The following is a 25,233-nucleotide window of genomic DNA, read 5'->3' as shown; positions in this document are numbered from 1 at the left end:
TTAAGAAAACATAATAATTTATTCAGAACGAACACATTTACACCAACTTTGCAAAGCCAGAACTTTTCACTTCAAATCCGGTAGACGTCACAAGACCGAATGAGTACGATTTTAAACCAAAAAATGGTTTCAATTGTGTCAGTGGAGTCAGTTATCCGAGGAGTCGGGGGCATCGGTGTCCAATGAGGAGACGTCAGCTTCTCCGTCGCTCACCGCCAGTACAGGATTGATGATTATCCTTGTATGACGACTAGTACTCAACATTTCATTATCAGCACCGGTATTTCGGGGCAGGTCTGCCAGAATAAAAAATAATGCGATATAAACCTGTGATCTAACTGGTTTATGATTAAAAAAAACACACCGTATAATTTATAATAATCTGGTCTCCTTATCATAAATAACGTTATCAACATTTTTAGCGAAATTTAGTTATTAACATATCTGGAACATATTCTACAATAACCTGCAAGCAGCTTTTTTATATCTTGTTTAGATTCAATGTTATTGATAATCAAGAGCTACGCCATTGACATTTTTCAGAGAAAAAACTTTAACTACGCGTACACATTAATATATTATAAAAGCATATTCTTTGGGCTGGTACTGTTGCGTCCAGCGTCCATTGGTGACTACACTGACAATTCGATATTAGACTGACTTTCTTTTGGACAAAAGACGACGACCGACCTACCTTTCTTTTGACAAAGGACGATGACGGCAGTCCTGACTAAACCTCCGACGCGAGCAGACAACGTCTCGTGACTGAATTGTATAGTGACACCGTACTTGCTTATGTATTGTCTTCTATGTTTTCACAAATAAATGTATTAGGTCAGTGCTAATATTTCGAAAGTTACCAAAATGCTAATGCGTTAGCTTTGAACTTATGACAAAGAGGTCAGTAATGTTTATAACAGAAATAATAGCTTTATCATACTTCCGCAAGAATGGATATGCAAGTGCTGAAAGCGACCAGATGGTTCGGCCAGCGGGAGCGGGTGTTTATTAATCACAATATGATAAGCAGCGATATATATGCTCTAAATCAGCGGTGTACAGAAAAATGTATAAGGTTTACGCGACACTGCTTTATGAATTTTTACTTATTATAAGTAATGTATGTTATGAATAAAAAATTAGGATGCATTTTTTTAATTCGTGCAAAGAATTAAGCGTGAAACCTGTGTTTTTTTGGACGACAACACACCGAGTGCGGGCGCGAGACGGGCGCATAAATACTTGGAATTAGACCCGCCGCGTTCCCGACACGACACGCGCCCGACCCGCCCCCGCTCTCTGTGTGTTTCACGCTTTAATATTTTACATCACCTCATAAAATAAATGCAACTAAAACGTAAATTACCTATAAGAAGAATTCCATATCTCTCATGTGCAGAAATATAATAAAATATTTGTTACAATTATGCCAAATGTTATTAAAGTTGATTTTCCATTCGTTACTAGAATCTGGTAGACCTAAAACTGCAAATACGACGGTAATAAAAGTTGAAGTTTCACTTGCACCGCACCCCATCATACTCGTAAGTACCTACCCGCGCTATAATCAAGCATGAAGCAATAGTATGATTTCACTCTACCGACTTAACTTTAAATTGCGCTTTTCGTCTTTTTTTTATCAAAATGACTGCCACTCGTATGTAAATCGATAGTAGTATCTGACAAGTAATCCTATGCGAAAAATGCGAAGTTTTGCCCGTCAAAGAAGATTCAAACCCTTAGGAAACCTTAGTTAGGCATGACCAAAACACTCTACTTAGAGACGACCTGTGCCCAGAAATGGGATGTATGACGGTTGAGGACAGACGATGACGATAAAGGTTGTTTTCAAAGTTGCAATGATTGGTTCATGTAATTATAACGGCTATTTATTCCCCCGGTGACACGAATCTACTTTACAAACTATGTTTTACAGTTTACGATAGTGGGATTCATGCCTAAGAACCCCAAATTCAAACCTAAGTCCCAATTCATGCCTAACAATCCCTAATTGCTTGTACTATCAATTCAAACCCTGTACAGGTTTGAATTGATAGTACAAGCAATTTGGGATTTAAAAAATTAAAACACATTACTTTCAGGCCTAGAACCATCAAGAGGAAGCATAAGAGTGTTCACTCCAGCCGAACTGCCAATCGAGTCGTGTTCAAATTGCGCCGTGAAAGCGGATGGATCGATGAGGATTGCCTGTTACAGAAAGTTACTTATTCACAATCTAATTTCATCGAACTTAAGTAGGTTTCAATTGGTGTTTAAAAAATTTAATTAAAAAATTTAATTTAATTTTTTTTAAATTATAAGATCGGGCCCATTGACATGTAGGGTAATGCGATAATTCCCAATACTGACCTCGCTCTGCTGACCTGATGACGTGTCGCTGGAGCTCAGCGAAGTGCCCCGACCGGAGCTGTCCTGCGAATTGTCGCTGTGCATGCCGCGCCCGTCTCCCGCGCCTGCTCCTGCACCTACGCCCATACCTGGCTCGGGTACGTTGCCGTTCAAATCGTACATAGGTTCAGTATGCGCAGGCGCAGGCAATGGACCATTTATCGGCTGATCTTCCTCGATGTCCATCTAATAATATCACAAATGCAACTTCCTGAAGAATGTCTTGATAAATAAACAATACTTCCGTAGCGATAGTGCTTACAGAAAATTGTTGGTTAATAATGTTGAACAGCCAGTTTGGAACCACCGCGTCTTCGTCTATTATACAGGACTCATAGCTTTCAGATGACCTGCCCGATATGAATAATTCTTCGGACGTCTGAAAAAGGAATAGAAATTTCAAAATTAATGGCAGTAACATAATGAAATAAATGGGACCTTTGCAAAACGACCTCCTTTCATTAGTACTTACAGCTCGTCTAGTAAGAGATTTCAAGATGCTACCGGTTTCCGAATCAACTGTGTTTATCGGATCAGGACGCTGACTGATGCTGGCACTGTACGTTTCGCATGACTTGATAATCCTCTATGGTGAGAAGAATTTGTCAAAATCGTTACGTCATACTTAACAAAATTAGATACCTTTCAAGATACTTACGGTTCTGGTAACCGATGTACCACTGCCCGTCTCAGAATCAACGATATTAACCGGGTCAGGTTTCTGACAGATTGAGATGACAGAATCAGCAAACTTGGCAAAACATCCGGAGGCCTGAATGCCGAGAACCCCATCAGGATTCAATTATCAGCTCCATAAGGATATTTTATTAACAGATCATACGTCACTTACAGCTTGTCTGGCAACGTCCACAGCAAAGCTACCGACATCGGAGTCTACAAAGTTCACGTAGTCAGGCTGGTCGCCAGAGACGGGTTCTGCATCTATTGAGAAACCACTAAACGCTTGGACAGCAAGCATTCCAGCTGGTTTCTGAAGGCAGAAAATTTCAATTAATTCACGACAGAAATGCCTTTGTGTTGTATTTGTATTATCTACAGACGAGAAATATATTAGTAAGAAACTCACTGGTGAGATATATTCTTTTCTCTCAAATATGTCTCGAACTGAGCTGATGGTAAGAATGTCAGGTGGCATGTTCTCGGATTTCTTACTATCATCTGTTAGAAAATACTCAGATAATTTAGAAGCAGAAGTAGAAGATTTAAATGAAACTAAATCGTAATCTGTTTGGTAATCAATGCTCATCGGTGAAGGAATATCTTGTGCGGATTCAAAAGTGCTGTTAAAAGCAATATCTGTGATATTTTGTGTTTCTATATAATCAATTTTATCGTCTTTTGTAATCACTGTTTGAAAACTTTTTAGGGAAGAAGTCTCATCTAGTTCTTGTTCGATACCATCTTCGTGTATTTGTGCATCCATGTTTGTTAATTCATTTATATCTAGCGGGGCTGTAATGAAATCTAATCGATCTTCTACAATCTGTTTCATTGTCGCTAATATGGTGCTCTCAGTGCTATCTATGTCAAGTTCACTACTACTTCCTTTAGCCAACCATTCGGCTAGTAATGTATTGTCTACTACGTTAACAATAGCACTATCGTTATCTGTTGCTGTATGTTGCGAGGCATTTGACTCCAGTTTTTCCAAAGGACCTACTACGAAAACAACATTTGACGGATCGCCTTGATTTTCATTTGCTCCTTTCATAAAAGAGTCTCTAACGACAGACTTTTTCATCATGATTGATGAATTTTCGTACTTTTTTCTTTCGTCGCTGCCGGCGACTGTTGGAATGAATGATTTATTAGGTATTTGGTGCTTACTGTTCAATGTAAGTGCACTTTCATTAGCAACCTGTGCTAAGTATATATTTTTACTTCTTCCCATAAATGAATTTTTCACATTTTGTACATTGTCACTAATTTTACATTTCAAAGATGATTCAGCAACGTTCTCCTTATTGCTTTTATCTTCAGAATATTTTCCACTTTTATATCGCTTGTATTTTCTGTTCCGCACGGGTGAGATGGGGTCAGTGTCACTATTACTTACACTACTTTTGTTTGAAGAAGGAGAATGTCCACAATGTTTCCTGGCAGATAGTTTAGTACGTGCTTCTGTTACCGTAGCAATACTATCCGGTGTAGAACATGTTGAACTGTTCTGTGATAGTGGACTAGAGGACCGTCTATTTATGATTCTCTTCCTACTTGTACCTTCACTTTTATTTGCATTGTCTATAGGGTCATTGTTACTGGTATTCTTGTGGTTATTTTCTAACTCATTTCGAAACACTACGTAAGTTAAATTTTCACGGATTTCATGACTCATTCTTATTAATTCCATTCCGATTTCTGTTTTTGACCTTCTTATTAGAGATGTGGCTTTTCTAGAGTTTCCCTCATTGCCTCTGATAACAGTTTCAATTGCACCAAAACTTTGGTTTAAATTACTCTTCTCCATAGTACAGTATTTCTTTGTATGCATGGGTGCAAGATGTTTTTTAGGGTCCTTATTTATCGTTGATCCTCTTCCAAAGGCAATGTGATTTTTAGGCGGTTGCTTGGAAAGTCGTTTCGAGCTGTATGCATTTCTCGTACTTTTAGATGTAATTGAACTGAAAATGACAATATGTTGAAATTCAAAACAGGTATAATTGAAACATGTAAATGAATAATATTCACGGACAGTAAACGGAATTTTTGTCAAGTCAAACTAGTCAAGTTCATAAATCAGGTTCGTACTTACTTTACTGCAATTTTAGACGATACCTGCAACAAACAGAAAATACAAAAATGCACATTAGTACACAAATTAAACAACTGCGGCAATAACTTGTTATGTAAAGACATCTAAATAAAAAATATAAATATACCTATATAAATATACCTACTTACTTTGTTATAGTTATTAATACAAATATCGAACACAAAAATTCCTTCGATCCGGCCGGTTTCGTACCGACGTATTCTAGCATATCGTGCCAGACGCTATACCAACTAAGCCACGGAACGAACCAGCGGACTTCACGAATTTTTCTGTGCTTGTTTAAAATTCAAAAATACAGTAAATAGCGACATATCTCGCCAGGGCTGGTAGCTGCAAAGGTATCGAACAGGGTGACAAAACTTTCATAGATTTCTCATAGATGGCGCTACGACTAAAAAGTCGTTGAAAAACCAAATACAAAGACACGACAACAAGCACATAGAAAAATTCGTGAGGTCCGCTGGTTCATTCCGTGGCTTAGTTAGTATAGCGTCTGACACGGTATGCTAGAAGACGTCGTCGGTTTGAATCCGGCCGGATCGAAGGAATTTTTTCTGAGTGTTCGATGTTTGTATTAATAATTATAACAAACTAGTGGAGTAATTTCACAAAATAATTAAATATCAATTCAATAATAAATATACCTACTTACTTTCAAAACGTTTTTATTTCTTATTGTTCGAACTTGGTTTTTAGGAAGTTCGTTTCTCTTCAATTGTTCAGTTTTGCTTCCAGTCTCTTGTTTACTCTTCAATGCCCTATTTCGTACTTGAGCGGGCTTCTTTATCTCGGTTTTAACTTCGAGCTTTTGTGCGTTTTTTTTCAAGCATGGTTTATCGGTAGGAGCTATTCTCTTGCTTTTGTTACTTATTTCAGTGAAATTTCTCGTTGGACTTGGATTCATCGGAGTCTTATTTTGTTTTTGTCGTGACTTTGGATTAGGTTGCTGCCATTCTCCTTGAAAAACTATATCTTCTGAAACTTGCTTTTCTTTATAGCTATGAATCTGTACACCTCCACAACTTAACTTACTCTTTAACAATTTAGATGGCGATAATTTTTGGTCCACCATAACTTCACTGCTTAATATTCCTTTAGATTGTGAGGCACTGGTATTTATTGAAGAATCAGTGAAATACAAATTACGTTGTGGGTAACTGCAACAATAGTTCTCGTAGAATTCAGACCCGGAATGTGTTAATTTACTTTCTGTCATTGAAGGTGGGTGTTTTAGAAAAGGCGTATGAAAGTCCGATAGCTCAATTCGAGTAGAAGACCATTCGACGCATTTTGTAATGTTGCCATCGTCGCCCTTAACTTTAAATCCAAAAGATATATTAACTGGAGAAGGAGATCTACATCGCATATCAATTTTATGATCGGTCATGGTGGGGAAAATATAATCTGCGCCAATCAAATAATCAGTGGATTTAATGCCTTTAGTGAATTTAACATTAGGCATTTCATTATAATATGTTGGATTTTCAGAAGTAGAGGACGAATCAATTTTTATTTTGAAATTCGTCTGCGAACATCCATTTTCAATATTTGTAACATTCTTTTTTGATACAACATTTTCAGTAATGATGTCGTCGTTATTATCAGTATTGTCGCCAGAGTCCAGTACGCCATTTGTATTTGTTTGGATCAAAGAATCAGTTGTACTGGCGACATCTACAACATAAAGGGTATTTTAAGCCATATTTTACTATACGAGTACATAGTGTAAAGTGACAAAGACATTATCAAAAATGCACCAATGCATATTATGACATACCATGCTCAAATGTGGATTCCATTTGCGCTTCATTATATTCAGGAGACTTATATTCCGTATTTGCAGTTTTATATTGTTCAATAGCATTGTTTGTTACCGTTCCGAAGTCAAAATGTTGTCCCGTATATATGTCCGTATAAGAATCCGTAACTGTAATTCCTTTTGTGCATTTTGATGGAGACTCTGTACATATACTCATTGGTTGACTAATGTCTTTAAGTTCATCCGTAGACGTACCAGAATTACAAATCTTTCTTAAATCGGACACAGAATCCCTAATTTTAATCCCAACTGAATGCCTAGTTGGAGATCTAAATGTCGGATATGACGACAGTTTTTCATAATTATCATCATTAGTGCAAGTACCAAAATCGGAACTCATCACTGTCATGTCCGTAAACGAATCTTCAATCTTGATACCTTTTAAGTTACGATTTGCTGTACGAATTCTCAAAGATGTTGGTCCAAAGTTCTGTACTATGTTGCTTGTAGCAGCAGAATTGTCTGTGTGATTTACCTTTTTCATGTTTATATTCGTTAAAGAGTCGTCGATTTTGATACATGTTCCAAACATTTGAGTTGGTCTTGTTAAAGATGAAACTGGAGAAAGACTTGGATAAAGAGTTGTCGCATCTGTACAACACTGAACATCCATACTAACATGACGGATTCCTTTTGATGTACTTGGCTCATTGATATCTGAAAAGAAATGGTCATGTAAAAAATATATTTGGCTACTTGAGTTTTTAACGATTGTTTTTAATAAAAACAACGATATACCATAAAGAAATATAGTTTGTGAATGTACATTTTCCGTTTTAACTTGTAACTCACTATCCAGTGCGACATCTTTCACTTCGTTGTCAATTTTTTTATTCAATTGACTTATAGAGTCGGCGTCTGTACCAATGGATCGACGTAATGCTATAGTTTCCTCCATGTCATCCATTACTATGTCTATTAATACACTTTCCTCGGTTGCGGCAATGTCGCTACTCAAATTATTCACAGCATCAATACGCTCTTTTCTCCTTTTCACCTTTGTAGGTTGGTGAAAATTTGAATTTGCTTGAATTTTAAGATCTGGATGACACAATGCAACGAAACTTCCTGGAATCTGGAAGGTATTTGTTCATTAAATTTACTCGAGAGAAATGTCGTATAATGTTTATTATCCTTACCGGTTTCGAAGAAGTGGATTGCAAATTCGTATGTTCCCTTATTTTCTTTTTCGTTTTAAGTCCGTAGTTTCCGAAATAGGAAGTAGCAATTCTCTTTTTGTAGTTTCTAACAAAACTATAAGATATATTTTTAAGATTATTTTTGCTACGTTTCATTTTGCTTTTGTTCTCATGCTTGGTCTCGGCGCTGTGAGATCGTCTATAAGGCTTTTTATCTTCTTGTATTCTCAAACTAGTATTAGGTATTTTGTTAATCTTCTTGAATTGCCTAATCTCACTATTATATGTGTAATCCAACGGCGATATAAAAGTACGTAAGTTATGCTCATGATATGGCACTACTTCCAAATTATCTTTCTCTATCCATGCCCGATTTTTGCTAGAATCGTCTTCCGACATCCTTTCCGTGGATTCGAAATTGTGATCGAGAGTTTGCGAAAAGTTCATATCGCTAAATTCAAAGTCTAAAATAAAACTGGAATTAGTTTACGAATGACTGCGATTTTTTTGGTCGAATTACTAAAAACTGCACCTTTTATCGTTGCGTTACTAGCAATGTCTCTAGTCAAAACGTCATCATCGTATCTGTATTTAAAAGTGTTGTAGTCATCAATATTGTCTACAACAAAAATAGAGATGATTAATTCACAGCAGTGACACGAAGGAAAAACACAATAAATAATACCTAAATAGGTTTAACTACATAATATATTATTAAGCTATTACCCCAACCCGCATTAGGCTAACATAGCGGACTATGGCCTAAACACTACATAAAAGGTCATGTGGTTCGGACCTAAACGCACATTTATACCAAATATAAGTCACACGCATGAGTTAAAAAAGAGACTCAAATATCCAAAAAAAAGAAACTTACCAGATTCAAGAATGTGAATATATTTAGCGACGATCTTCTTTCTGAAATGATGTTAAGAAATTATACTATCTCAGAAACTATTTCCTTGCTTTACATAGAACATAGAAATTTGTCGCTTGCCATAATATGTATGTGTATCGACCCAAGACCGTCGATTTTTCGTAAGCGATTGCGGAAGCGAGATTTTTACCTAAACAGCGTTTTTTTTTATTGCAAATGATGTTTTAAACTATAACGGACATCCTTGTCCGTCGGTATTAAAATTTCCCGCCGAAATTACATCAAATAGAAATTATAGCCAAAGCTAAGTTTATCGTTAGCCCAACTTTTTTTTAATATATTTTAATGTAGAAATTTGCATTTAAAGCGATTAAAAATATGCATTTAATCGTAAGTAGTACCTGAAACATCCGAAAACCTCAAAAATCTTTAGATCTCTATCCGACCGTGTCCGTAATCGCCACAACAGGCTTAATGTCATCATTTTTTTCTTGGCACCAGGGGTTGAAAATACCTAATACTAGATTGAAATTCAATTTAGTATCACATTTATGTGTAGAAATATTTTTAAAAAACCCTCTCCTGTAAAATTTGTTTTGTCGCTTACTTAAGTCTATGGAAGATATGGTTCCTAAAATGCTTCATAAAGAACTATTTAAAATTAAACTGTTGATGATAAGAAAAAAGCCGAATAGTACACTGGTATCTGAGTATAGCTGGGTTGTTCTCTATAGCCAAAAAACATTATTTGGGCTAAAAACAATTATAAAGAATCTAGATAATTAAGACTTACACATTTGCATTATCTTCTTTCATCTTGTCTATAGCCAATGAACTCTCATTTCCTTCTTGACCTGTCAAAAAATTGCCAATAGAAATTCAAAGCCATTCTCAATAAAGAGGACAGTCGCGAAGAAACTAACTTGTTACGGCCGCTCATCTAATAAATAGGTATCTAAATACAGGTAGTGAAATAGCAATACATGTACTATCACCAAATCCAATAGCTTTAAATGCAAATTTCTCCAGACAGTGCCTCTTTCTCCTAGCAATGGCCTTCTCTGTGAGTGTGAGCAGATCAAGTAGCTTGCACTGCATCCACTTTGTCGGCGGCGGGGTCTGTTTACCTTTACTGCAGTGAACACAAATTAATATGTTAGAAATATTACGACAATAATATAAAGAGTTATTATAAGATAAGTTAGGCAACAATTAACAATATTGTCTAGTGGCTTTTTCTAAATAATTAAGGCTAATTCTATTTACCATAGTCACAAATTGAATTGTCAGTTGTGGTTACGGTATACTCGTATTAACGCATTCAATGCTGGCAAAGCATAATATAGCGTTCATATGTATTTTACCCAGTACCAGGGTTCCGTCATTCGCTCGAGGTTACGCGATAAGTGCCTACCGTTGAGTGTATCGCAGACAGTGATGCAAGAAGTCTTTTATTTACATTACAATTCTTGTACAACCCCAGCATTCGGTTCCGCACGACTGCTCACGGCGAACAACTTTATGGTCACCTCTCTGAACGCGTGCTTAGGTTCTTTTTTCCTCGTAGTGAGCGCCTGGTGCCATTACTTAGATTTAGTAGGGTTGTCCCGATTTAGTTGTGTAATATCAAGCAATAATTAATTTACTCTATTATGATACCTAAGGCCTAGTTCCCACTACGCCGGATCGGCGAATTTGCCTGGAAACCGGCACTCGGACTAGGTGTTCACATTAAACGCCATCTCGCAAGAAAATCGGAGACTAAAGTCCTCACCTCAATCGAATTCAGACCACTGCGCACGATAGGCGACGAAATTGTGATATTGTGGTGGTATTAATAGAGTAAAAAGAAAACATTGGGTACATCCTATTTTACAGGAAAGATTTTTAATGGGTCAACTGAGAAGTGACGAGTCAAAGTTCTTCAATTATTTTCGAATGACGGCATCCTCTTTTGATGATTTATTGGGACGCCTTTGCCAATGACGGCAGTGAACGCAGCGCCGGCGCTAGCCTACGTAGGGCCCGGGTGCCATCTACCCTGGCGCGCTCTAGCTGGCACGCGATCAAAATGGAATTAAAGGCGGCACTGAGTGTATACGTTCAACAATCTTCGGGAAAGTACTCACCAGGTAAATAAAGCTAATTTCATGAGACGGCAAACGACGCGATCCAGCTCTGTGGAAATATCTTCGTCCGCGCTTAACAATGCGCGAAGCCCGCGCACTTTCTTGTCCAAAGCCCGCCTGAGACCGCGGCCTGGGAACATCTGATAGTGCCATTTTCCGTGTGGATTTGACTCCACATGAGTATCTACGGTTTGCACTGACAAACCTCATTGAACACATCATACATTATAAGCATGCGTGGCTTTTCAAGTGGTCGATATGCATGCGGAGCAGAATCGAGGGCCCTGTGATAGCTATTATACTGAATACTCTTTAAATAAAGGGAATATTTGGACGATAGTAAGCAATAACGTGTAAACCACCATTGTCATAGTTTTGAAAAAAAATGGTGTGAAGATTTTTTCGTGGTTTGGTTAATCGATTTATGTCAACTGTTTTTATTTTTTTTTTTTTAAATATTTGGAGCTTTTACTTTGTTTGTAAAATGAAGACGAGACGACAAGCTCACTTTGGCATTAAAACCTCAATTTTCGAATATCTGTGTGTTAACACGTTATTGTTTATCAGCGTCCAGTTTTCCTTTATGGAAGGCCGCAGAGTGTCACATTTAAATTAAAGACACGCGAAGATAGTATCCTATTGTAGAAATTAGTACAATTTGACAATTTTTACAACGTATCAGAAGTCGAAAAAACCAAGCCTAAACAAAAGTCGCACCCCACGTGAAAGAAAGGCACATTTGTTTTATTACTTTAAAGGACGGCCAAAAATGGGTAAGTACATTTAATAGTGTTTCGGTTTTATTCCATAACATACTTAAAATATGAATTAAATTAGATACTAGTTATAGGTTTTAACAAACGCAACGTCCCGAGCCCTATAAAAGTTTACATTACGCGACTGAGATCTGAAAAAATTGTTTCATTTCCTAAAAAAAGAAACTAATATTGTCTATATATCGGATTTAGGTTTGTTTGAAAAAACGCGATTAAGACCCAAAAAAATAATTTCATTTTTATATAAGTATATATATAAAGAAAATATTTTGTACATATCGAATAAAGGTTTATTAAGATAGTTAATAAATATTGTCGATCGAGGTTACACAAATTAGAGAGGACGTGTAATAACTACTTCGTTGTAATTCAAGTAGAATTATTCTACTTATGCCACTCTTCCATGAGCAGCGCGGTGTGCGCCAGGACTTAAGATTGATTCACGTTACACCGTGCCGAGCGTCACCGTACCGTGTCGTTTCCACCGTGAGGCGGACGGGTTTCTTTCGTTATTTTTCATTTTTCTCTTGAGTGATAAGGTTGTGTTATTAATGCAGTCCTCACAACTTAAATTGGCAGCTATTGCAATAGCTCTTGATCACGAATTGGAAACACAAATTGAAACTAGAAAAAGAAAATGTATGTACAAAGATTTAATAGATAATGAGAGCATTTTGCGCTTGCGCTATCCACTACACTGTAGTCCAACGTTGACTACCGTTGACAATCGGGCTGGGTTGGAAGCGGGAAAAAATACTCGACACCGTGCCCACGACCGTGACACGGACTTAGCCCGGTCTAACATGAAGTTCATACAAAAGCATATGTAGATATTTGACCGTATCACGGCCCGGCTCCAGCACGGTGTAACACGAATCAACCTTTAAACTTTAAATTTTCAATAATATATTTGAATTCAATTACAACGCTATCCGTAAAAGAAAAACTGGTAGACGAGTAAGTGTCAACCTACTAGTAAGCTTTTCAAAAGAGAAAATTGACAATCTAAGGGCGCCTGAATCAATATTAAGAAATAAACTACGTCGAATAATAACAAGATGCAAACCGTGAAAATCAGGCGTTACAGTACTGCCGTCGGAAAACGTAGTGGAACGGCCGTCAGTCGTTTCGTACTGCAAAGAGGAATTACAGTTGGGACTGCTTTTTGAAAGAAAATATTCATTATAAAACATAACTGAAAGGTTTATTTAAATTTTTCAAAAAATAACATTGTTGAATACCATTTAACGTTTTATTTTTTATTTAACACCTTTAAAGTTTTAGTTGTCCTTAAAATGCAAAGTTAATTATCTTATTAAGTATACTTTTCCAGTGAGATCTTGGCTAAATAATCGGGACCTAATCGCGTATAAATATTACGAGTTGCATTAAATACGATAAAAAAGGAACTTCCCTTCGAGACCATGGACGTTGCAAAACGTCCCGAAACGTCGTGGTAAATGAAATATGAATATACGCGGTTAAGTCCCGATTTTAAAATTAATGTAACTGTTTAAATATAAAATTTTATTGGTTTTGACCCAGCTTTCTTCTTACAAAGTTCCTAAGGAACTTGAAACCACAAAAAAATCAGACAAACTGAACACATAAATGCCACGCTTTGTTTGACAACATTTGAATATCTTTAACAAATATCTAAGTGTAACTAACACGTTTAGAACTAAAGGAAATAATGTGGTAACTTACTATGAATAAAAAACAAACTATATACAATAAATAAGGCTAGGAAAAAGAACATGGGCAGTATACACAGCATGAACTGAAAAATATTGACAAAAACTTACTGACGAATTCAAGAGATGTCAAGTGATATATTGCGTAAAGGCAAAACCACATGACGTCGGTTAAATTTGAAAACCATGTAACGTCGTTTTTGAACGAAATCCCTTTTTTACTTATCAAGCGCAATATCGGACAATTCAAGTTTAAGATATAATTTATAGACCCTTTTTTAATTACAAAATAAAGGTATAATTATAAATTGTCATATAATTATATCTATTGTTTTTTGTGCCTACTCAAAAGTTCGCATCAATAAAGGTTACGAAGTTGTCGAAAATTAAAAAACGATAAGTGACATTTTCCACAAAAAGTCTTTATACATATGAATCTGTCGTAAGAAAATTACCATTTTACTGTAGGTATAACTTTTATTGAGTTTACAGCTTTTTTGCTATTGAGTTATACCTGCACAAAGATCGTTATTTTCTAACCAAAGCTGTGTAATTTAGAGACTGCAGAAAATGACACTTATGTTGTTTTACCTTTAACCAGACTATACTACACAACAAAATATGTCAATGTGGTACTAAATGCTGACTTATATGTAGAAATGTTTGTTTACATCAGACTCGGTGTCGAACTCCGGCCATTCCTCTTCCCCGGTTGTCACCGAAGTGTGGTCCACCACCAGCCGTGAGTATAACACCATATTGCCCTGGATTTCGTAGCCATTCCATTCTAACAAATCTCTGTAGAACAATCCAGATAACAATACAGTTGCATTATAACATACTTAGCAAATTTTTGTCTAACTTTGTAACGGAATGTATGGATAGACCAGTAGTGTGATTCACGTAAGTTCAAGCTATCAAAATATCGTTGACGTTACGTAGTCGTTCGATCGAAGTCCTATCCAAAATGGGTATTCATGTACCACTTGAACGAACGTTGATATGAGTAGAATCGAAACGTAACAACTAATGAACGACATCTTGGATTGTGAAATTTGACACTTAGTCAACGTTGATATGAGTAGAATCGAAACGTAACAACTAATGAACGACATCTTGGATTGTGAAATTTGACATTTAGTCGTCGAAAGTCTATTGAAAGAACTATCAAAATTTTAGCAGAGTACGTATGACATGTCGTTTAGAGTTGATTTAAGTTTGATTCATATACCAGAACACGCTATAACGACATTTGGATCAAACGACTTTAAAATTGGACTCGTTGACGTTCACTGTGACACGTGAATACAAAAAAGCAGTTGAACGACTAGATCACTACGATATCGTAACGGTTTGATTACGATAATCAACACCCAGAGGGCTTTAAAGGAGCCAGACAGGTTCCACGAATGTTTAAATTCGTATCATGATCTATACTACACAAATCATAAACAAAGAAGCGGTAATCGTAAACCTTTTTCTTCAATCAACAAATTATAGCAAAGAAAAAAAATATCGTCACAATTAATAACCTTCAGAAATGACATGACAATATATTATCATTTTATAAAAAGATCCGTTAAATGTTTGGAATATCCGTTTCTTCAAGTTTTTTACAGTGCAACTTGTGAATAGACGAAGTAAGTAAACATAAAAATTTTTCGTTTAATTTATAATAGTGAGTAAGTACTAATAATAAAAAAAAGTAATAATTCCATGAAGGTAGTAAATATGTTTGGAATTTTGGTTATTAAAATGCTTTGCTTACAAAATTACTGAATAAAACGGTGCCTGACAGAAGATTTAAAATTTCCTTCTACCTAATGCTAACAAAACCAAGTACACACAAAGTTGAACGGGAATTGCATGGCCACATGAGACATACTTTTTTAAACATTAATTATTGTCTCTGGCCTACTAATGAGTAAAACCAAAGAGCGAGATGGAGCTATATAATTAATCAAATGAAAAAAGACATCTACTCTCTTTGGTAGCGTTCAAGAAGTATAATCCCGATTGTGTTCAAAAAGGAAAATATTGTTTTCTAAAATAATATAATTATTGATTATACAACACGCTTTATTTTTTAATGTCGGAAGCTTTTCAATCACTCTTTATAATTTGTCTTCAAATAAAATTACAATTATTAATACAAAGATCGAACACTCAAAAAAATACCTTCGATCCGGCCGGATTCGAACCGACGTCTTCTAGCATACCGTGCGAGACGCTATACCAACTAAGCCACGGAACGAACCAGCGGACCTCACGAATTTTTGTATGTGCTTGCGTCGTCTCTTTGTATTTGGTTTTTTCAATCTATGAGAAATCTATGAAAGTTTTATCACCCAGTTAGATATCTTTACAGTTACCAGCCCTGGCGAGAGATGTCGCTATTCACTGTATTTTAAATTTTTATTGAATTGATATTCAATTATTTTTTGGTAAATTATTCCACTAGTTTTTTATAATTATTAATACAAAGATCGAATTCAGAAAAAAATTCTTCGATACCCTATGCGACTACGACAGTATCTCGCGCTTTAAGTCACTTTCGCGCGTCATGTCGTGCTAGCTCTGCAGGCGCACGACTTTCTTGTTCTGTCTCTTGGTATCATAAAGTAGGGTAAAATAAAACAATTAATTAGTAAGGGGAAGTTTACTCAAATCAATGAAGGACGGGTTTCGTTTACAACCCTATATGAAAGTAAAATTTTTGGGAAACAAAAAACATAGATTTCTCACAGACGATATGCAAAGATCTGCAAGAAGCATTATATAAAAAATTCGTGAGGTCCGCTGGTTCGTTCCGTGGCTTAGTTGGTATAGCGTCTGGCACGGTAAGCTAGAAGACGTCGGTTCGAATCCGGCCGGATCGAAGGAATTTTTTCCGAGTGTTCGATCTTTGTAATTGTAATAAATATAGTTATAATATAAAATAGTTGTAATAAAACTTTAACTAAAAATGAAATCTTGTAAAAACTGTAACAAAAACCCGCCATTTTCCAAAAAAGTAATCATTAAGCATTGACCTACCAACAAATGGACATCGGGTCTAATACAAAAACCCACGAAAAAAATGTCTGAAGTTAACCTATGCAAACGTAGTGACATGTAACGAAATATAAAAAACTAAAACATTTAATTTAAATTGTAACGTCATTGCAGTACTGCCTAATTTAGCCCAAAAACACCATATTCAGCTTCTACTAGAAACTTAACAAAATGCACCAACCATATTTAGCTTCGACTAAAAATTAATTTAAAATAAGTAAATATTAATTATTTTTTATATATATTATTATGTCGGATTTTCTACAAATTCACTTAAAAATAATAATAAATAGTTGGGCAGATACGATAAGAAAATAAAGACTGAAATCAAAGCGACTCTATAGTTTCTTTGTTCTAAATATTTCAATCGCTTGTGGTTCGAACAATTGAAAATGACCAAGAAGTTTATATAAGCTTCTTGAAACTGACGTAATGGGTCTCTTTCCTTCTTTTGCGCATGCAATGTGTAAAAGGGCAGTTAGCTATTTGATTATTTTGTGTGCTTTTGTAATTTATATTTACGATTCATTTATATATAAAGTAAATGCTATAAAAGTGTACACAATAACACTTTTCAATGAGAACTATGATAACACAATATATTTGTTTAGTGAAAATATGATACAAAATACACTTTACTGCAGTAATTTTTACAAGTTATTATTATTGGTACTGCATGATTGACAACCGCGCTGTCAGTCGAACAAACAAAGACTGTTGCGCGATTGACGCCCTGTATGCGATTTTAACGTCCTACAGGTGCAGACACTTTTTAGCGCGCATCCGACGTCCATTTTGTTGGTAGGTCAATCTCATTAAGTGACTTTTTTAATTGCTTACCTATTTTGACAGCTGACACTTTCAGTTGCTAGGCAAATGGCACGTCATGTTACTATTTTACTATGAGAAAAAACGAATGACTTTAGAACTGTCAACATAAACTACTCTTACAAGAAACCTGCTTTGTTTTTGTGAAGTCATAGTACGAAATTAATAAAGGCAATTCAAGTTACGGGCTTGGTCAGGATTGCTATATGGCTTTAGAATTGTAAACATAAACTTCATAAAACCTGCTTTGTACACTAGTAGTACTGCCCTTCTTGGCATTTGCATTTTACCTATGTAATTTACCTTATCTTTTCATGCCTCGTAAACAAAGAAACTTACTTGACTCTCATAGTATCATCTGTGATATGTTTTACGGCATTCATAAGGATTTCTATGGGAATTTCAAACTTGTCTGCGTATTTCGCTGCATTATCTCTGTATTCCATGTCAATCAACCGGTTAATCTCCTCAGATATCAGGTCCAGGATCCGACACTCTTCCGATTTTGCCTACAAATCATTTAATTAAGACTTTTCGAGTTCTTAGGTTTTCGCGATTGTTACACATAGGAAATGAAACTATTTTTCCGGATTTAAATCGTGTATATTTGTTTTTTCAAACAAATAGACGTTTCGGGCTGTTTACATGTCCCATGGTCACGGTTGACTGACAATTGACTTCATTTGACAGTGCCAATTACGCTCTCGAATAAAGATCTCGCATGTCACGGGTTCAAGCGTCAGCATGCCTTCTATATGTGCAACGTTTTGGAATACAATACTTAACAACACAGAATATTGGCACAGACGTGAATGTTTGAACATGCGGTATTTGTTTTTTTTAATATCAAATGACGGGATAAACAAGTCGTGCGCCTGACGGTAAGCGTATACCGGTTCATAACAGTCACAGTGCCACTCAGAGCTTTAAATCATAAATATCGAGGGCCACTGCCACTGCGCCCTTCATTCTGAGACATAAATTGACAAGGCCCATGAGTCTTTAGAGCGCGTTCAACCTTTAGAGCGCGTTCTAATTAGCCTTTAGAATGCGTTCAAATTAGCCGTTGTTAGCCGCGCTGCAGCCGCGCGGCTGCCGCACGACGGCAGCGCGATTGTCACTTTTCATACAATTCTAGACGCACTGCAACAGCGCGACTGTAGTGTGTTGCAGCGCGACAGTCGTGCCGCCGCCGCGCGGCTAACAGCGGCTAATTTGAACGCGCCCTTAATTTCACCAGCACCCTTACCCTTACAAACCTGGACGTGGTAACGCTCATATTACTTTATTGGCGGCAGATATACTAAGATAGTAGTATAGGAGTACTCCCCTGGACAAACTCTTTCACAAAAAGCTTTACGGCCACTAAACTCATCCAGTCACAATCGATATTTGAATCGACGTTGGTACTCGATATTATTTCGGTCTTTCTCTATGTCGATCCATTTAGCTATGTCTAATTAATTATACATGTATCTATACATTTGGATCACCTTTTTCGGACATATGATAATAACATTTGCCACGGAAATTAGGTAGTAAACACTAGTCCGAGGATTACCGATTTCATACGTTGTCATTAAACGACTTTGTACTAAAGCGGAGCGGAGAAGAGCTTTATTTTAACGGCGTGGCATTCTCAAAATATTAATAAATACTTATCTCAAAATATTTTTTTATCTATTTATCGAGTTCTTAGGTTTTCGCAATTGTTACACTTCGGAAATAAAATTTTTTTCTGAGTCAATTTTTTTGCTGACTTTCAGCCATGACCATGAGACCTGTATGGGCCCGAAACGGTGGATTGTTTGAAATAACAAATATACGCCATTTACATCCGAAAAAATAGTTTCATTTTCAATATTACTTAATAAATTTTTTAGGTTTTGCGCGATTGCAAATACTGAAAAGAAACTTTTTTTTTAAATAATTTTTTTTTAAATAAATAAATGCAATTTTAAAACCGGAAAAAGTAGTATCATTTCTAACGGAATGCTATTGCTAGATGCAACACAGATCTTGGGACCTTAGTTTGGTAGCAGGCACAAAAGCTTGCTGAAAATATATTGATCTAAGTTTAGTTTAACCCGTCATGGGTCCTAGAGATACTGTGTCTCTACCGACTTTGGTACTGTAACGTCCTGAACTACTCTCTCTAACGTGCAGCTGAATTATCATCCACCTTTTTTTCTATATAAAAAAATTATAACTTTTTTTACCAAAATCGTTAGGGACACAGTGTATCTCTAAGACACGGACGGCTAAAAAGTAAAAAAAAATCACCTCAAATGGATAGTTATAATTCCTGATAATTTTATAATACTGATTCCAATATGGAGCATTTTCTCCCCAATTGATGTTGCACCAAATACTCGTGCTATCGTCAGACGTCGACATGTCGTGGAAGTTCAACATCTTGGTGAGGTGTTGAATCTCGCTCACCACTTCCCTAGTATGTACTAGAGAATCAATTTTGTGTTTCGCCATCATATTCTGTGTTTGCTTCGAAAACTTTGTGACTGAAAAGGTTGTGCAGTTTAGTCTGGAAAATAATGGTAGAGAAGTAGTTAGCAACATATAAATCATCGGAGGATTTTAGTAAGGCTCAGTTTACATTACTGCGGAACGGAATGTAAGCGATGAAATGACTTTATGTCAATTTGCTTATTTTAAGGAATCTTCAATTGGAGAAGACGTGGGATATTTTTTTCTGTGTCTAATGGAGCAATAAACATATTTGACGTAATCCCACTAAGCCATTCTTCCATGAGAAAAATGAAATTGAAATAAAGTTCACCATTTTTATAGTTGCAAAAAGTCGTTGTAAATTGAGCCTAATTATAAGCCTTTATGACGTCACCAAGGCACATGTTTGGTGACTTGAGTATAAATTAATTTACAGTTTTGCTACATTTCGCAAGTGGGCAAATTCGCACGTCATTCCGTAGTACTATTACTACATGCGCTGAGTAATGCAGAATATCTATACCTAGAAAATCATTTAGACAATCAATAAGTTTCAAAAGGCCCTTAATAAAACAGTACAGTCAATTCAAAAGAGCACAAATCAATATGACCTGCTATTTACATCCTCTATTTCATATACTTTGAACTCCAACTTCCTCCTTGGTGCGAGCATGCTACAACACATATCTTCGTCATTGAACATTAAAAAGTTCTTCCCAACCTCTGAATCAAGATTACACTGCGACATCTTGTCACAGTACACTAAACGATCCATCGTAATTGCAGAGGCAATGACAATAGTCACACAGGACTTCTTGTCTGAGGATAGGAAATCGGACAGGGATTCCATTCTGGAAGGAAAGGCTGGATAAAGGATAAGATCGAAATTAAAAAGATTTTCGCAACCAAAGATGTGACAATTATTAATAATAAGATTTTTTTTAAATTTTATTATTAATAAGGCCTGTAACACTTGGGTGTCAATATCGACCTTGTGATGTCAATCCCTGTGGATTATTCTACTATATCGTGTCGCCTCGTAGTGAGAGACAAGCCCTCACATATGAGTATAGAGTTTTAGCCCTCTTCGCCAACGGGTCACCCAACACAACATTTAACTCCCCAAACTACCAAATATCTTGTTCTTTCTAAAATTGTCTTGTAGAGCCACATAATGGCGATCGATCTTTGTATTAATAAATTGTAACAAACAAGAGGAGTAATTTATTCAACAAAAAATTTACATCATTAATAATAACATATGTAACAATAAATAATACTTACTTGTCGTGTGGGATCATATCAACAGTCTTAGGTATAGGTGTATCCCATCCTGCATACATATCTGCAATATTATCACGAGTAGGAATATCTGTAAATACAATAACTTATTACTATTGGCATTACTAGTTGGTTTTACTCTGAAAAGTCAATTTAATTAGGACAATACATTTTTTTCTGACATTATTAAAGTAGTAAATATTTCAACAAGGACAGCTGTATTGTGATATTGATTGTTTCGTTATGAAATTAAGCAGCAGAAGAGACAGGAAATTAGAAGATGCAAAAAACAAACCTTAAAAAAGAGAAAACATTGTAAAGTTGTTACATTCCAAAAAAACTAGTACAATCATTGACTTACCAATGAATAGACGTCGGGTTCGCGCTAAAAAGTGTTCGCACCTGTATAAAAAAGGCTAAAAAGTGTTCGGGCATACAGGGCGTCAATCGCGCAATAGTCTTCGTTTGTTCGAGTGACAGCGCGGTTGTCAACCATGCAGTACCAATAATAATAACTTGTAGAAATTACTGCAGTAAAGTGTGAGAACAGGATTTTGTATCATATTTTCACTAAACAAATATGTTGTGTTATCATAGTTGTCTTTTCAAAGTGTTATTTTGTACAGTTTTATAGTATTTAATTTATATATAACTGAATCATAAATATAATTTACAAAAGCACACGAAATAATGAAATAGCTAACTGTCCTTTTTCTACTCATTGCATGAGCAAGGTGGAAAGAGACCCATAACGTCAGTTTCAAGGAGCTTATATAAACTTAGTGGTCATTTTCAATTGTTCGAACCACAAGCGATTGAAATATTTAGAACAACGAAACTGTAGAGTTGCTTTGATTTTAATCCTATTTTTGAAATGATTTTTTTTTTAAGCGCTAGCAATAACTAACAAAATATTGTTGTACTCGTATTCCGGTATGAGATTACCTATCAGAAGTCAGAAAATACATTTGCCCGAAATAACATTAGCCCGAATTTTCATTGTGTTTTTACGAAGATTACAAAACTAAAGTTAATTTTGTCTATGTAAAAAACATCAAAATCACTCGAAAGCGTAACGGTTTTGTTATAAATCGGAATTACGGATATTTGAGTTTACGTTTAGTTAGAATATCGGTTCTACATTTCTTATAGTACACGCTTATTTTCACATTTGTAGAGTAATATTTGTATGTATGTATCTGCCCAACTCTTTATTATACCTTTAAGTGAATTTGTACAAAATTCGACATAATAATATATATAAAAAAATTAATTAATATTTACGAGAAAGGCTATTCCATTACTCTTGTATTCAAGTAATTTTCAATCGAAGCTAAATATGGTGCATTTTGTTAAGTTTCCAATGGAAGCTGACTATGGTGTTTTTGGCCCCTTAAATTGTTGTAATCAAATTTAGGCAGTATCGCTATGACATTACAATTTAAATTAAATGTTTTAGTTTTTTATATTTCATTACATGGCACTACGTTTGTATAGGTTAACCTCGGACATTTTTTTTGTGATTTTTGTATTAGACCCGATGTCCATTTATTGGTAGGTCAATGAGTACAATAAACATAATATATACCTGTAACTAAAGCTAAGCTGTTAAGATTTAGGTCTGGCTGTTTGTGGTAATCCTTGTTGACAAAGAGAGCAAGTTGACTACAGCAGCCAATATGATGTGTACCTACAGGGCCCGGGCCTACTCCTTTGCATGACACTGTGAACTGAGGGTAGCGGACCACTATGTTGCTGCACCTGGAAGTGGTATAGACATATTTCAAATATCAGGGGTGAAAGGCAGCCTAGTATTGTATGATGATGACGAGTTAACACTTAAACAATTAGAAACACAAGTTTATGAGTATGGTTTGACATCAGGCAAAATGTCTTACAGAATTTCGAATTCGAGGGTTATAGAGCAGGGAAAATTTTATGTTCAAATAAAAGGTAACAATAATTTTTACAGATAGGAAATGCACAAGTTGTGAATATGTATATACATATTAAAAGGGTAAAATAAGGGTAAAACTATATAGTTTTACCCTTTTTTTATTACACTAGTGTATTTTTGACACGGTAATGACTTTTAAATCAATTTTTTTATTAATTAGACTGTAAATTACATTTCATTCATTATTCATAATAGTATAATATAATAATATTTTCACAAAAATCTTTTGAACTAACCAATCGTGAAATTGTTCTCGGCTCCACTCAAAAAAGTGGTCCAGGCGTCTCAGTCCATTCTTTTCCAATTTCTTAAACAGAACATTGAAGTCACCGTTGGGTGTAGTGATGACAGCTACCCAGGGCTTGACAAAGCCAAAAACATTATGCACTAGCCTGTCAAGATCGTGAGGCAGCATGTGTTCGATCATCTCAATGGCAATTACTGCATCACAACCAATGAGTCTGTAGTCCGGATCTGCCGCGTTACCTTCAAATAACTAGAAGTATATTTCATTTTATAGTAAGAAACTATGTGTTAATTTGTGCCTTACAAGATCAAGTTTAGAAAAAGCGACTTACTGTCACCTGCAAAGGATTTTCTCTAATTGGAGCATATTCCTCACATCCAAGCAAATCGGATGAGCACCGCAGGGGGATGGTCTCAATATCCACTCCAAGGATAGTGTGCACACCTGGCACATCCTTCAAGTACTTTATGAAACTCATGTCATGGTAGCCGAGGTCTATCACCTGATTATATTAATAAATTCTTATACTGTAGTATATACTTTTCACTAAATTACATTAGCATGTCACGAGCCAGCTATGTGAACTGTTATGATCTCGAGCCTACAGAAGCAACAGCCTTCTTATAGTTAATGGTTGACGTATGAGCTTTTAAATTTTAATTTTATGTAAATTTTTAAGAACTTTCAGTTTTTCTTTTGCAGTAACAATGTTCGCAGAGTGAATCAATATTAGCCTCTAGCATATTGGTGGGAAGGTGAGATTGTATCAGATAGAGACCAGGATCTCATCAGGAATCAAAAACTCTTTCTGCACTCATGGCTTAAAACTAACAAAATTGTTGCATCTCTTTTTGAATCCTTTAAAATGAAAGAACCTATTAGGAATACACACTTTTAGTAATTATAAGGGTATGTATTAAAAAAATGGTAAGGACAATCACATATGGATTTACAACTCATGAAATATTTTATACTTGCAACTAATTTCTTAAATGTCTAAAGAAAATTCCAGCACTGAAGGCATTTTTTCAAGAAGGACAAGAATAAAGAGATTCTTTGAGACTTTATTCTTCATAATATAAGTTGTGCAGTTGAGATATTGCAAAATGGTTAGCATGTACCACCTGTATACTGTCTTAAACACAGCTCTTAAAAAGCAATTAACGGTTTTTAAAGTTCTTTAGCAGAGAAATTGTCATACCTTCTCCAACTTGCCGCACCAGCGTTCGTCCATAAGACAATCAGTGACTGCCGCATACCGCTGTGCATACACAGGCGGATAAAAAATCACTCCCTTTTCATCGTCAAATTCCGCATACACCTCCTCCTCCTCCTCCTCTTCATCCTCGGAAATGTGTCGGGCAAAAGTCAAAGTGAACCGGTTAAAATATGGACCCAGTAGCCGGTCTACGACAGACAGCAGCGACTCCCGAAAAAATACCAACGTCTGCAGTGCGATAATCATGTTTCACGGTGATGAGGACTGTGGATTTTTAAACTATTAACACGTCTTTAAAAACTACTTCTAGCGAAATCGGTCAATGACACCCATGATGTTCACATGTTTCCTGGTATGTTATTTGTTTTGTTTTCGTGATCGTGACACAACCGAACCGACCTAGAATAACCGTAATTGACGTTGACGTTCAATGAAACCACAGAGTGTATTATAAATTGAAACCACAAAAGAGATGTCAATATTATGTTAATATTTATTATATGACTGTTGGGTAATTTGCCGAAAAATTTCATATACCTAGTGG

General features: G+C 35.8%; 2 protein-coding genes across 4 annotated transcripts; both read right to left on the bottom strand.

Annotated features, from left to right (window-relative positions):
- LOC113233403 lies at positions 1-8,342 on the bottom strand. 3 transcript variants are annotated; one of them, XM_026468528.1, is made up of 13 exons: positions 8,162-8,342; positions 7,761-8,097; positions 6,981-7,679; positions 5,856-6,877; positions 5,183-5,205; positions 3,497-5,051; positions 3,260-3,400; positions 3,068-3,181; positions 2,882-2,995; positions 2,672-2,788; positions 2,371-2,595; positions 2,097-2,208; positions 1-296 (listed from the first exon to the last, which is right to left on the bottom strand). In XM_026468528.1, the coding sequence occupies exons 1-13, from the start codon at positions 8,315-8,317 to the stop codon at positions 148-150; spliced, it is 4,764 nt and encodes a 1,587-aa protein (XP_026324313.1). In that variant the 5' UTR covers positions 8,318-8,342; the 3' UTR covers positions 1-147. The 3 variants fall into 3 exon arrangements, with proteins under 3 accessions (XP_026324313.1, XP_026324314.1, XP_026324315.1); XM_026468529.1 differs by lacking the exons at positions 2,882-2,995; positions 3,068-3,181; XM_026468530.1 differs by lacking the exons at positions 7,761-8,097; positions 8,162-8,342 and having other exon boundaries at positions 5,856-6,160; positions 7,433-7,449.
- On the bottom strand, positions 8,327-24,981 carry LOC113233283 (the record flags this gene model as incomplete). The annotated part of the gene is made up of 16 exons (XM_026468347.1): positions 24,672-24,981; positions 23,802-23,972; positions 23,460-23,719; positions 22,855-23,027; positions 21,270-21,357; positions 20,597-20,836; positions 19,803-20,061; positions 17,859-18,028; positions 14,309-14,435; positions 13,010-13,076; positions 11,168-11,297; positions 10,022-10,170; positions 9,832-9,892; positions 9,039-9,079; positions 8,694-8,780; positions 8,327-8,625 (listed from the first exon to the last, which is right to left on the bottom strand). Coding segments are annotated over exons 1-16 (2,586 nt in total), but the record flags the coding sequence as incomplete, so codon positions are not given.
- Positions 24,982-25,233: the final 252 nt, after the last annotated feature.

Source organism: Hyposmocoma kahamanoa, unplaced genomic scaffold (assembly GCF_003589595.1).
Source record: "Hyposmocoma kahamanoa isolate Upper Pololo Valley unplaced genomic scaffold, ASM358959v1 78, whole genome shotgun sequence".
Taxonomy (NCBI): Eukaryota; Metazoa; Arthropoda; class Insecta; order Lepidoptera; family Cosmopterigidae; genus Hyposmocoma; species Hyposmocoma kahamanoa.
The sequence above is the reverse complement of the archived record's forward strand: the minus strand, read 5'-3'. Positions and strand labels throughout refer to the sequence as shown.

Excerpts from the sequence above, each read along its gene's own strand:
- LOC113233403 (XM_026468528.1), bottom strand. The coding sequence starts at position 8,317 with ATGAAACGTAGCAAAAATAATCTTAAAAATATATCTTATAGTTTTGTT. Across the intron at positions 6,878-6,980 it reads GGAATCCACATTTGAGCATG|ATGTCGCCAGTACAACTGAT; the intron begins GTATGTCATAAT and ends TTTATGTTGTAG. Across the intron at positions 2,209-2,370 it reads CATCAGGTCAGCAGAGCGAG|GCAATCCTCATCGATCCATC; the intron begins GTCAGTATTGGG and ends TTTCTGTAACAG.